At 41.4% G+C, this 13,368-nt stretch overlaps 1 protein-coding gene and 1 long non-coding RNA gene across 4 annotated transcripts; both read left to right on the forward strand.

The window, feature by feature from the left end:
• Positions 1-2,615: 2,615 nt before the first annotated feature.
• On the forward strand, positions 2,616-6,788 carry LOC130382672 (uncharacterized). 2 transcript variants are annotated; one of them, XR_008895606.1, is made up of 4 exons: positions 2,616-2,646; positions 5,114-5,166; positions 5,265-5,397; positions 5,780-6,788. It is a non-coding gene; the product is annotated as an uncharacterized LOC130382672 (long non-coding RNA). The 2 variants fall into 2 exon arrangements; XR_008895607.1 differs by having other exon boundaries at positions 5,265-6,788.
• Positions 6,789-8,253: 1,465 nt separating this feature from the next.
• Positions 8,254-12,777, forward strand: LOC130382722 (cytochrome P450 3A30-like). Of its 2 annotated transcripts, none has more exons than XM_056590611.1 (13): positions 8,254-8,406; positions 9,918-10,011; positions 10,102-10,154; positions 10,317-10,416; positions 10,533-10,646; positions 10,752-10,840; positions 11,037-11,185; positions 11,282-11,409; positions 11,514-11,601; positions 11,684-11,844; positions 11,950-12,176; positions 12,285-12,447; positions 12,543-12,777. In XM_056590611.1, the coding sequence occupies exons 1-13, from the start codon at positions 8,336-8,338 to the stop codon at positions 12,621-12,623; spliced, it is 1,518 nt and encodes a 505-aa protein (XP_056446586.1). In that variant the 5' UTR covers positions 8,254-8,335; the 3' UTR covers positions 12,624-12,777. The 2 variants fall into 2 exon arrangements, with proteins under 2 accessions (XP_056446586.1, XP_056446592.1); XM_056590617.1 differs by having other exon boundaries at positions 11,523-11,601; positions 12,543-12,776.
• The last annotated feature ends 591 nt before the right edge of the window (positions 12,778-13,368 follow it).

Consider the following 13,368-nt stretch of genomic DNA (forward strand, 5'->3'; position numbering starts at 1 on the left):
CTTATTCCATGTGTGAATTAGGCCATATTATTTGGCCATAAACTGAGCCATTTGAAGTTTGAAATTCATGTGCGTCTCATCGGAGACTGCAGACGCGCTGTCAAAATATCAACTCGTCAGATTCAAACACGCTCATGGCTCTTAACGTTGTGCCCAAACCCCACGGGTAATTAGGCTACTTCAGACCAACCCTTTTTAGATTTGCGCCGGGCGCAAGAGTCATTTTGCGCCGGTAAAATAGCAACATCGCCATAGAACCGCCCACAGAGCTGCCAGCACTTGGGGCAGTGAGTTTCACTTGAGTTTCAGACCGTTAAAATAGGGCCCCATGACTTTCTTCATCTTCCTTACAGTCCAACGTTTTTTAATTAAACCCCTTTACCCGGCTTTGCTTTCAAAATCTTAATTTGTGGTTGTTTAAACCACGTGCAAAGGAAATCACAATCATGTGTATTAGTGTGTATGTGTGTGTGTGTGTGTGTGTGTGTGTGTGTGTGTGTGTGTGTGTGTGTGTGTGTGTGTGTGTGTGTGTGTGTGTGTGTGTGTGTGACCTTCTCGTGATCATGACATTTCCTACATAAGTATCATTATCCTCCATGGGTTTAATAAAGATAAGGTATTTCATTGTACTTGATTGTGGCACTTACTTTGATGTACTTTGTGGCTCTTTACAATCTGTGTCCACCGCTACGAGTGTTCTTAATCAGTAGAACCGCAGAAGGTTGGGTTGGAAGACGTATCATCGTCATAGTTAATTACTCTTAAGCTGCGGGCAAGAGATGGCGATGTGCAAGACAAATGATAGGACAATTTTTAAGAGAGTACCCATTTTGATTTTTGAGTGGGATGTATGTACACAGAAGATAGAACGTCTCTAGGTTGTAGCCCTTAAAGAAGCGGTTCACAGTTATAGAGGCTGCCTGGTGGCTGTTTCAGACCTCTGTTTGCCACTACCATGGACTGGGAATCCAAGCTGACAGAGAGTGAGAGACCTGGTTCTCAACGCTTCGCTGGAGAGATGAGATCTGGAAATTAAGTTTCAATCATGCCCTATTTGCATGTTTTCACCAAGTGAAAAAGGATATTCCTTAAAAAACCATTCTGATGCCTATGCAGTGCAAAAAAGGTGATAGTGCGGGTAGAGATAAGATCGAGTCGGATAAATCCCTGTGCACTGTGTGTATGAGAGTCTCAAGGTGTACTCACGTGCATGTTGTGCATACACATCCCTCCCTGATAAAAATATGAATACAAATTCTTCTCTTTCAATTAATTCCTTTTCTCCCTCTATTTCAGTCTGTCTAAAAAACATATATGTTACAATACATACATTTCCTCTCTCTCTCTCTCTCTCTCTCTCTCTCTCTCTCTCTCTCTCTCTCTCTCTCTCTCTCTCTCTCTCTCTCCCTCTTTCTCTTTCTCTTTCTCTCAAGGATGCCTGATAGACTGGAAAGGACATTGGGGTTCGAGAAATGCTGGGAGTCAAACTCTCTCTCTCTCTCTCTCTCTCTCTCTCTCTCTCTCTCTCTCTCTCTCTCTCTCTCTCTCTCTCTCTCTCTCTCTCTCTCTCTCTCTCTCTCTCTTTCCCACATCTCAAGCTATGCCTATACTACGACAACAATCATCTCTGTGTAAGTACAGGCGGTGCAGAAGGACAGACTTCTTTTGCTGGTCTACGGTTGTGTGACTTTGCAGTACCCTGGCCAGGGAACAGCCACATCTCTACCGTGATCCTTGGGGCCGTGTTTGATGGTGGTTGGTTTAGTATTGTTGTGGTGGTGGGTGGAGCATAATGGCGGTGGTGGTCGGAGCTAAATGGTGGTTGGTGGTGGGTGGAGTATGGTGGCTGTGGTGGCGTGGGTGGTAATGGTGGGGGGTAGGGGTGGTGGTGGTGGTAATGGTAGTCTGGGTAATTGTGGGGATCGTGGTGGGTTGGAGTAGTGAAGGTGGGAAGCGGGCACCGGCTGGATACAAACACACTGTAGCTGCATTATAAGTCCCACCATCCCACAACTACCGCCTTTTCATCTACAGAGCTGAGTTTCCAGGTGCCTTCTGGCTATCTCCCTCCTGTGGATCTCCAGAGTGATTGGTTATGTGTTAGCAGACAGTATGGGCAAAATAACTGTCCAAACCTAAACGATTATAGTTCAGGCAATTCATGGCATTCTCTGACTTGATTTAACTTTCATTAATGTTACCGTACACTGCCCCCTACTGGCATAAAACTGACACTCGGGCGCGAAAGAGCCCATTGATAATGCATTTTGCAAATAACGTTAACTTAATTTTGTTAAACTATGTTTTAACGGGAAAAGGTATGATATGAGGCAACATACCTCCTTCCCTTTATGATATTAATAAACCATGTCAGCATAAACATTAAGTCTGTATTCAGTCTGGGATGTTTTTAAATAGGTCACAGTCCCTAATTCTAAATATTAATTACACCTTTAACTTTGGTTGGAAATAAGGTGTTGGAATCTTTTGACTTAGATTAATGATCTGTATTGTCCATTTCTGGATTTGGATTTGACTTTGGCTTCACAGTACACACAAATTGAACTTTGAGCCATCACTATTAGCTAACTCTAGCATATCTCCCTCTTCTGACTCAATGCTTTACTGCTTGCACGGACACGCAAGGTAGGAACCTAACCTTTATGCATCCATCCATGAAGCACACGCACAAATGCACAGTGACTTTCACTATGCTTCATGCCAAGTAAGTAGCAACATGGCAGCAGAGGGGAAATAATATATGTTATCATGCATGCGTCCCATTCTTTGCTTTCAAAGTGTCCCACATTGAATTCTTGCCTAACCGGAAATATGAGCAGACCTTGATTAGCCAGGTGATTTCATAAAAGCCCTTTACAACTGGCAGCATGGGTCTAAAGGCTTACATTCTAATGACATTATGGCCATTTCTGGTGGTTCAAGCAAGTCATGGGTCAAGGTAATATTGTGTAAACCCTCAATGTTGACATCAAAAAGAGAGATACACTGTATGTAACTGTATGTTTTGTGAGAACGCACGTGCACACACACACGCACACACACACACACACACACACACACACACACACACACACACACACACACACACACACACACACACACACACACACACACACACACAAGCACACACACACACACACACACACACACACACACACACACACACACACACACACACACACACACACACACACACACACACACACACACGCACCAAGCATCTCAAAGCAGATGGCTGGGCGCCTTTGCTCCCATTCTGGATCGGGACAGGCAGGTTTCCCCGCTAATTACACAGGTGACGTGAAGCACCGAGCTGATCAGAAGGACCATAAGCGTCATTAGGAGGTCGATGAATACTCTTCAGATAACATCTGGATAACACACTGTGTCCATCCAGAATGCTTTATGAAACTTCTCAACTTCAGAAGGTCACATTAGAAAGTATAGCCCAACCTCAATCTGCATACCATAAGGAGATTACAAAACAGTTACATATCTGATCCCTGTTGAGAGAATGGGAAGTATAAGCATAACGTTTAACACAGAAGCTCAGAGAGAATGGGTGTGTATCCATTACATGCAGGGTAGAAACAAGCCGGGAAACCAGAAAAACCACTCAGTTGATACACAGCCTACCTGCTCACGTAACATGCACAACTTTCTAAAGGACAGGTTTTGATGCCTTTCGAAAATCGGATTATGTCAGTATATAAATAAACAAAAAAGAATATTAATTATACATAAAATGTTAAAAATTCTAGATTCAAGGGGTGTTCATAAAGGTTACATTTACTGTTCTACAAAGTTGGGACCTGCACATTTGCTTAACATACAACAATGAGACCAATTGTGTGGTCTGCAAGTATTTGTCCAAAAGTTTGATAGGCCTACTGATAATAAAATCAATAAAATAATTGTCCCCCAAAAAACTAAAGTATACCATGTTTTGACATTATTAGTCCAATAAGGCACTAGGTTGTGCCTCGGCTGATATTACCATGTCTATGACTTACATCAAAGTATTTTGAAGACCAAATCCAACAAAAACAGCGTCAAACGTTATGTCAACTCGATTGATAAACAGAGAAGATCCCCTTGTCAGTAAAGCCCTTTACAACTGGCAGCATGGGTCCAAAGGCTTACATTCTAATGACATGATGGCCGTATCTGGTGGTTCAAGCATGTCATGGGTCAAACTAACATGTGTAAACCCTCAATTTTGCAACACAATCAAAATACCAAAAAGAGAGATACACTGTATGTTTTGTGAGAACACGCACGCACGCACGCACGCACGCACGCACGCACGCACGCACGCACGCACGCACGCACGCACGCACACACACACGCAAACACGCACACACACACACACTTTACGTAGACTCATATGATACAAAGATAGACCCCCTTGTCAGACGGATTCGACATGAGGAAAGGAAGAAAAGATGAACATTTCATACATGGTTTTCCGCTCTCAAATTACAAGTTTAAAATGCATTTAGGATAACAAGATAACGTCAATGCAATTGGTCACAGTTGGCCAGTCCACAGTTGGCCCCTAACATGGGATTTTGACCTTTTCTTTCCGCCGAGAGCTGGACCTTGATTTGTAATTGCATTCCTAATGTTTGTGTTTACACAAAGAATAACTTCAACTAATCTTTTGTTACCAGCAGTAACAATGTTGTTATAAGTGTACATGTTGGATTATTATTCTCACAATTCAACTTTAAATTGTCTTAAAGTTGAATTGCACTACTTTGAATTAGAAGATCTGTTCGATAACATCGTGATTGCACAAAATGTCTGCACATAAAATGTCAGACCGAACCTGTGTTAGATATTTTGTGGAGTTACCTCAAATGTTTTCAACAATGTAAAAACTCGGTCTGTTTGATTTGGTGGCCTGTCAATGGCGTATAAACCCAAGACAACCTCTCCAATTCTACCTAAATCTTTGGTTATCGTTCTGATTGATGGACCCCCAGCCACAGAAATGACAAATCATACCTTATAAATAAAAACACTAAACCAGTTATCCCACCATTAATCTGTGCGTTTAATTAATTGCCTCTCTGTTTTAATGCCATAGGGCGTACACGTCTTTGTCATGGAATGCTTCCAGAAGTATGGCAAGATATGGGGGTAAGTGTGTCTGCTTAGGCCTATGGCTTTTACAGCATTAACAAAATGTTCTCTTTACAGCATTAACAATGAGTTCTCTTTGCTTCACCATGACCAAGACTGAGCACACCCTAGAGGTGAACCCCCTGCGCTCCATGAACACTCGGTGACTCTGATGGGAGGGATCCGCTGTAGTCTGAGTCTTTGTGGATGTGTCCGCTGAGTCCACGTCATCCTCTAGGTCACTGTTCTGTGAGTAATCCTACAAAAAATGGGCGCAGCATCAGGGTTGGGGAATATAAATGACACCTGAATTGTATCCGCAAATCTTACAAAGAAAATAATAGTGATTCCAAGTCATTGTTGGTTATATTTGTGTAATACTCAGCTTTGATGGTGTTAATGGGGTGACTCTGGACCGGAATCCAGAGTCTGTGAAATGTTGGTGGGAGGAGGGTCCTCAGAAGATGCAATTTCCTGGAATATAATTTTTAGAAAATTCGCCTCAGGACATCCCCCCCTTGCACAATGGTCAAATGATGAGAAACTATTTCGATACTTTGTGGTATGGCACTGATGGGCTAGGTACGACTCGGAGAGTGGTAAATGTTCAGCACGTGGTTTATTCCAACAGAGACACAAGGCAAACGAGCGTGTGTTCTGGAGGGTTCATGAAGCACCTCTCGAACACAGGTAAACAAACCCTTATATTTGGAGTAGGCAGAACGACAAATAAGCTACGCCTACACGTTCTAATTTACCCAGGTAAACCTTTCCGTCTGTCTTGGCCTAAACGTAAATGACAAAGTGGCCATGTTTGTAGTCGTTAAAGGTTGGGTATGGGATTTGCGAAATGCCAGCAGATTTTGAAAACACACCACTCAAATGGTCCTACCCCCTCTCCTTTAACGCTGACTCTGACTCCACCCATTCCAAGTATATGGACGCGCAATCATGCACGAGCGAACACAGATGCGCGAGAGCGAGTCATTTGCTAGTTAGCTAGCTCCAGTAGCTACCGCAGGATAACAACAAACAGAAGTTTGTCTGGGTCTCGAGGTTTGAGTACGTGCACGAAGGGGTCGCGCGCGGGGGAGGGGGAGTGCAGTACAACCGTTTGATTGACGTACTTACTGTCCAATGCAACTCGGTGGCTCTGGAAATCATTGGCTGGAGTTTTTCGAGCCTTGCCCGTTCCACAGATGATTGACTTGTTTAATTTTCATGTCAGTACTTCTAATTCAGTGGCTGTAAGTGGGTTATGATAAGGATTTCAAGTAATTTTGCAAAAATGGCCAAAAAGCGAATTCCATACCCAACCTTTAACTTATATACAAAATCACTAAAACCTTAAATGGTGTTGTCCATTATGTGGTGAAGAAACAATTCATAACTGTTGTTAGCTTGAAACATGTCATCAGAAATAGCATAGACTAAAATAATTTACATAATTCCCCCCTTTGAGGCTGAAGACTCACATAACGTTATGTAAGCAAAATGAACATCAATTACTATAGGACAGCAAATGTTAATGATAGAAATTCACGTACAAAATGCAAAGCATTTGACAATATTGATTATTTGATTGGTGGCTGGCATCCTTGTAGCTGGATCACTTCCTCTAAATTGACGTGGAGTTCTCTTTGCTACACCATGACCAAGACTGAGCACACCCTAGAGGTGAACCCCCTGCGCTCCATGAACTTCACTGGGTGGCTCTGATGGGAGGGATTCGCTGTAGTCTGAGTCTTTGCGGATGTGTCCGTTGAGTCCACGTCATCCTCTAGGTCACTGTTCTGTGAGTAATCATACAAAAAATGGACGCAGCTTCAGGGTTGGGGAATATAAATGACATCTTCAAGTCACAACTCAAAACTCACCTGTTCAAACTCGCACACAACGTCTAACTGATCACTGTTTTGATTGTTTGTTTGTTTTGTCTTGTTTTTTTTTAATGTTTTTTTTAATTATTATGTTTATTCATTTATTTATTATTTATTTATTTTTTCACAATGTCTTGTTTTTTTAAACGATTTATGATGACTATATGCTCTGTAAGGTGACCTTGGGTGTCTTGAAAGGCGCCTCTAAATTAAATGTATTATTATTATTATTATTATTATTATCTGAATTGTATCAGCTAATCATACAAAGAAAATAATAGTGATTCCAAGTCATTGTTGGTTATATTTGTGTAATACTCAGCTTTGATGGTGTTAGTGGGGTGACCCTGGATCGGAATCCAGAGTCTGTGAAATGTTGGTGGGAGGAGGGTCCTCAGAAGATGCAATTTCCTGGAGTTGATGAAATTCGCCTCAGGACTTCCCCCCCTTGCACAATGGTCAATTTATGAGAAACTATTTCGATCCTTTGTGGTATGGCACTGATGGGCTAGGTACGACTCGGAGAGTGGTAAATGTTCAGCACGTGGTTTATTCCAACAGAGACACAAGGCAAACGAGCGTGCGTTCTGGAGGGTTCATGAAGCACCTCTCGAACACAGGTAAACAAACCCTTATATTGGGAGTGGGCGGAATGGTAAATAAGCCACCCCTACATGTTCTAATTTACCCAGGTAAACCTTTGGTCTGTCTTGGCTTAAACGGAAATGGCAAAGTGGCCATGTTTGTAGTCTTTAACTTATATACAAAATCATTAAAACATTATATGATGTTGTCCATTATGTGGTGACGAAAGCATTCATAACTGTTGTTAGCTTGAAACATGTCATCAGAAATAGCATAGACTAAAATAATTTACATCAACACACACGCACGCACACGCACACGCACACACGCACACACACACACACACACACACACACACACACACACACACACACACACACACACACACACACACACACACACACACACGCACAGAATAGTACCAGTTGGTTAAAGTGTGATAAGATTCCTGTGGTGTTTGCATATATTACCATGTCTATGACTTACAATCAAAGTATTTTGAAGACCAAATCCTACAAAAATATCGTCACACGTTACGTCCACTCGAATGATAAAAAGATAAGTTCCCCTTATCTGACGGATTCGACACGAGGAAAGGAAGAAAAGCATAACATTCCATATATGGTTATGTCCCGCCCTCAAATTACAAGTTTAAAAGACAGCTAGGGTAACAAGATAACGTTAATGCACTTGGTCACAGTTGGCCACAGTTGGTCTTCAACATGGGATTTTTACCTTTTCTCTCCACCGAGAGCTGGACCTTAATTTGTATTTGCATTGCCCTCCTCGCGCTGTAAGTTGCTTCCTAATGTTTGTGTTTACACAAACATCAACTAATATTGCGATACCAGCAGTTACAATGTTGTTACAAGTGCACATGTTGGATTACTATTCTCACACTTCAACTTTAAATTGTTTTAAGAGTTGAATTGAACTACTCGACGTTATCTGATCGATAACGTCATGATTGCGCAACACTGTTATGTGACAGTAGCCTAGTTGATTATTATCACGGCTACTTATAAGCTGTTGGTTCAATTTTGTAGTTTAAAAGTTGTAAAAACAAAAAGATCAAGTAAAATGTCCGCATTAGAGTATCTTAAAACGACTCGACCTTTGTTATATATTATGTTGAGTTGAGTTATCCCACATGTTTACAACAAAAAATCTTCTAGTTTTATTCAAGGTATTATAGTCTACCTTCCCGGTAGAGCCCATGGGACCTATGAGATCGAAAAATATGAATTGGTTTAAATTGAAAGAAAGTAATTGTTTTTCTGGTCCCAGTCCATATGCCCCGGATTACACATAGGCTGTTGTTTGTGGATTTAAATGATAATTTTTCATGCAAAGAAAACTAAACATTTTCCTGAAGAAGTTTGATAATGTTAGGTTTTTCCAAGGGGACGATAAAAGAGGTGAAAACCATTGGGGCATGTGGATCATTTTAGTTATGCCGATGGGGAGATTGTCGGTCTTGTCCACGCCAGTCGTAGGGAGCGGCGTGACGGCACATACGAGACGATGAGTCTTCCTCATTGTGTTTTATCCACAGCCTTTAACTGAACAATTGCACAATAAACGGTCAAACCCTTTACATGAAAAATTATCATTTAAATCCACAAACAACATATGTGTAATCCGGGGCATATAAAGACTGGGACCAGAAAATAATTACTTTCTCTCCATGAAACCCATTCATATTTTTCGATCTCAAAGGCTCTCAAGGGCTCTACCGGAAAGGGCGTGACTTCGCCACCCTATGGGGTACAAACCCCAGTACCCCTTAACCTCCGCTAGAGAGAGACATAATTTATTGATCTGACATTTAAATCTCTATCTCAGTACGATGTGCTACCTGTGGCGGATGCCATCCACTAAGCTAATGCGCACGGTAAAGAAAAGTTACGCGTTCAATAGGCTCGTATAGTTATTTTTAGTATGTTTGGGGAGTCAACTCATCTAATAGCAAGTTAGCAATTGAACATAATCTAATGTGGTGAAGACAGTCACTACAATTTTACCTACGTCTTTGGTTATTGTTCTGATTGATGGACCCCGAGCCACCTATGACAAATCATACCTTATGAGAGACTGTATAGGCCTACCTATTGACCTAGCCCCTCTCTCAAACTCTCACTCTCTCCCACGCAATTTGTTGTGTATCTATTCTGGATCAAAAATTAACCAACACTGTAAAAGCAGTGAAAAAATTTGAAAAAAGCAGTGTAAAAGCAATTTTATAAATGTATACATACATTTAGATCATGAATTCTCATGTTTCGTTTTTTCTTCAACCCCTAGGTATGGATATGCCCCCTATGGATTCTTTAAGAAGCTAGGCATCCGTGGACCCAAACCATGGCCCTTTATCGGTACATTTTTGGAGTACAGAAGGGTGAGCGATGTAACACTTAAACGACACTAAACCAGTCCTCCCACCATTAATCTGTGTGTTTGATGAATTGCCTCTCTTTTAATGCCATAGGGTATACACGTCTTTGACATGGAATGCTTCCAGAAGTATGGCAGGATATGGGGGTAAGTGTGTCTGCATAGGCCTATGTCTTGTACAGCATTCACAAAATCCTATTGTGTGTATTCTACCTGATCAATTTATAGTTCTTAACATAAAATATGTGTACACTGTTCAGGGACTCTGTGAAGAAGTGTAACTGGGGGGATGTTTGTGCCACATGTTAGATTCTACGACGGTCGGCAGCCTGTGATGGGTGTGATGGACACGGCTATGATCAAAACCATCCTGGTGAAGGAGTGCTACTCCACGTTCACCAACAGACGAGTGAGAACACCTACAGATTCTATCATCATGACTTCCTACTTTCAAGGAATTTAACACTGACCGTGTGTGTGTGTGTGTGTGTGTGTGTGTGTGTGTGTGTGTTATTCTGTCTTCAGGACATTGGCTTGAACGGCCCCATGCAGGATGCAGTGTCAGTCCTCGAGGATGAGGCATGGAAAAGAGTCCGTAGTGCTCTGTCTCCATCGTTTACCAGCGGGCGTCTGAAAGAGGCATAGCGCATTCATGCACATAACACAACACAAACGAGGCTACCATTCAACGATATTCGGAAATGTTGTGTTTATGTTTAATTATTATTATCATTTCTTTGACAGATGTATCCAATTATGCTAAAGTACTCAAATAATGTGGTGGAGAATCTTCGTCAGAAAGTTGCTGCTGATGAGGTCATCGACGTGCAGGAGTGAGTAGTATGGATGGTTGGGGGCTGGGTTTGGTAGTAAAGTGGACTCCCAAATATATTTTTTAATATAAAGCACAAACCGGGTGCATTTCAGAGGTCCTTCATTGTAGCCAATTAAATGATCTATATATTTGTATGTATTTTAATCATTATGTTTGGTTTATGTTCGTTATTTTCATATTTAATTATTTTGTAGAATATTTGGACCGTACAGTATGGATGTGGTCACCAGCACTGCCTTCAGTGTTGATATTGATTCATTAAATCAACCCTCTGATCCGTTTGTGGCTAACATCAAGAAGATGATGCACTTCAGCTTTCTAAACCCACTGCTTTTGATTACAGGTAGGTAAAACCTCAGCCTAACAATTTATTACTACTTTATCATTACAATTATTCTTTATAATAATCTCTCGTCTCTCTATTTCCTCTCCCTCAAAGTCCTGTTTCCTTTCATGGGACCAGTGTTTGATAAGCTGAACCTGTCGTTTTTTCCGGCTGATGTCCTCAAATTTTTCTACAGCTCTTTGAAAAAAATCAAAGATGATCGGACGAAGAATACACACAATGTAATTGCCAAATATATAAAATGTACCCCAAAAATCCATATCTTTATGGGCATTCCTTCAATCAAAATATGTGTGGCATTTATCTGAATATTTGATCTGTTGAGGACAAACAGAATCGAGTGGACTTCATGCAGTTAATGGTGGATTCCCAGACGACTGAGAATATCAACGAAGACGGGACCCCAGAGAAAGGTACAAAACAGAATCGGTGTACATTAAATCAGTGGGCCCAGTGTGCAAGTTGGTGTTTTGGAACATGCTCTTTGTGTTGCAGGCCTTAATGACCACGAGATTCTATCCCAAGCCATGATCTTCATCTTCGCTGGCTACCTGACCAGCAGCAACACCCTATGCTTTCTAGCCCACAACCTGGCAACCAACCCTGAAGTCCAAGCAGCCTTGCAAAAGGAGATAGATGAAACCTTTGAAAACAAGGTAAAAAAAAAAAAAATTATCCTTTTGCACACACTTCTTCCATTCATGTTCCCAGCCAACATGTGCATGTGAGCTATTGAAGGACCTCTTCATCCAAACCTCCAGAGCAGGCCAACGTACGAACCGCTGATGCAGATGGAGTACCTTGATATGGCATTCAATGAGTCACAGCGGCTCTTCCCTCTCGGAAATCGATTGGAAAGGATTGCAAAGGCCTCTGTGGAGATAAACGGTGTCGTAATCCCAAAAGGAACTGCCATCGTGGTCCCTGTGTATGTCCTTCACCGGGATCCAGCTCTGTGGCCAGAGCCTGAGGCCTTCAGGCCTGAAAGGTAAGCTGCAGTACCAATCCCTAGTAGGATGGGTTAAGATCTGACATGATCATATTAGCCATTACCCTGTTCTAGTATTTATTTTAATGGCTGCACTTCCCTTTGCAGATTTAGCAAAGTAAACAGAGAAACCATGGATCCTTACTCCTTTCTTCCATTTGGAGCTGGGCCAAGGAATTGTGTGGGCATGCGGTTTGCTCTCTTGATGATGAAGTTGTGCATGGTGGAGATTCTACAGAACTTCAGCTTTGTCACCTGCAAGGAGACTGATGTAAGATGCTGACATTCATGAAATAGTGAGATTTTTTGCATTGTTTTTTTGATATGTTTTTGTAACGCTCAACCTTTTTGTTTGGCCTTTAACAGATTCCTGTTGAGATAGGGACGGGTGGCATCCCCGAACCCAAGAATCCAGTCAAACTGAAGCTTGTTTCTAGAGAATATTAAGTGGCCCATTTTGTTTTAAAATATCTTTGCATCATTTAAAAATCAATAAAAAAGAAGGATCATATAATTGTCATGAATGCGGCAAAAGCTATCATCTTTGCACAATAAAAGATACAATTACCTTGGACTTAGAGTCTGCTTTTAATGGTATTTGTGTATGTATCACTATCCAACCTTTTGTAATATTATATATAAACGTTAGTCAGCGCAACCACTTGGAAGTTTGGAAGAATTATAATATAGATCAAGTAGGCTCCAAAAAACATAGCAAGTAAGTATAAAATCCAAACTTTTTGATCAAACACTATCATTATTTAGGTTTCCATGGAAAACAAGCTCTCTGGTATAGGCCTACTACAGTATATCGTAGTGATAAAGAAAATAAAAAGCTGTGCATGTGACCGTTGGCCATTAGATGGAGATGAAGGCTAAATCCATTCAGACTTGATGCTTAGTGTGCAAACAAACGTTATCATTCGAAAAGGCAATATATAAGTACAGTAACACCATAATGGTACATTCGAGAACAAAAACATGAAGCACAGCCGGGAAGCAAATAATACACGCATGCTATATCTGGGCTATATGCTAAGCTAGAGACAGTAGCTGAATTAAGGCGATCAGAACCGATCCCGAACATCCAATACAAAGGGGTTTCGCCCTCGGGTAACAGCAACGCCCACTCTCCGCCCCCCTTTGAAGGATTTGCGTGCTATTGGTCGCATTGTTGCAGAAATCTCCAAGG

The sequence above is a fragment of the Gadus chalcogrammus genome, chromosome 1 (genome assembly GCF_026213295.1).
Source record: "Gadus chalcogrammus isolate NIFS_2021 chromosome 1, NIFS_Gcha_1.0, whole genome shotgun sequence".
NCBI lineage: Eukaryota > Metazoa > Chordata > Actinopteri > Gadiformes > Gadidae > Gadus > Gadus chalcogrammus.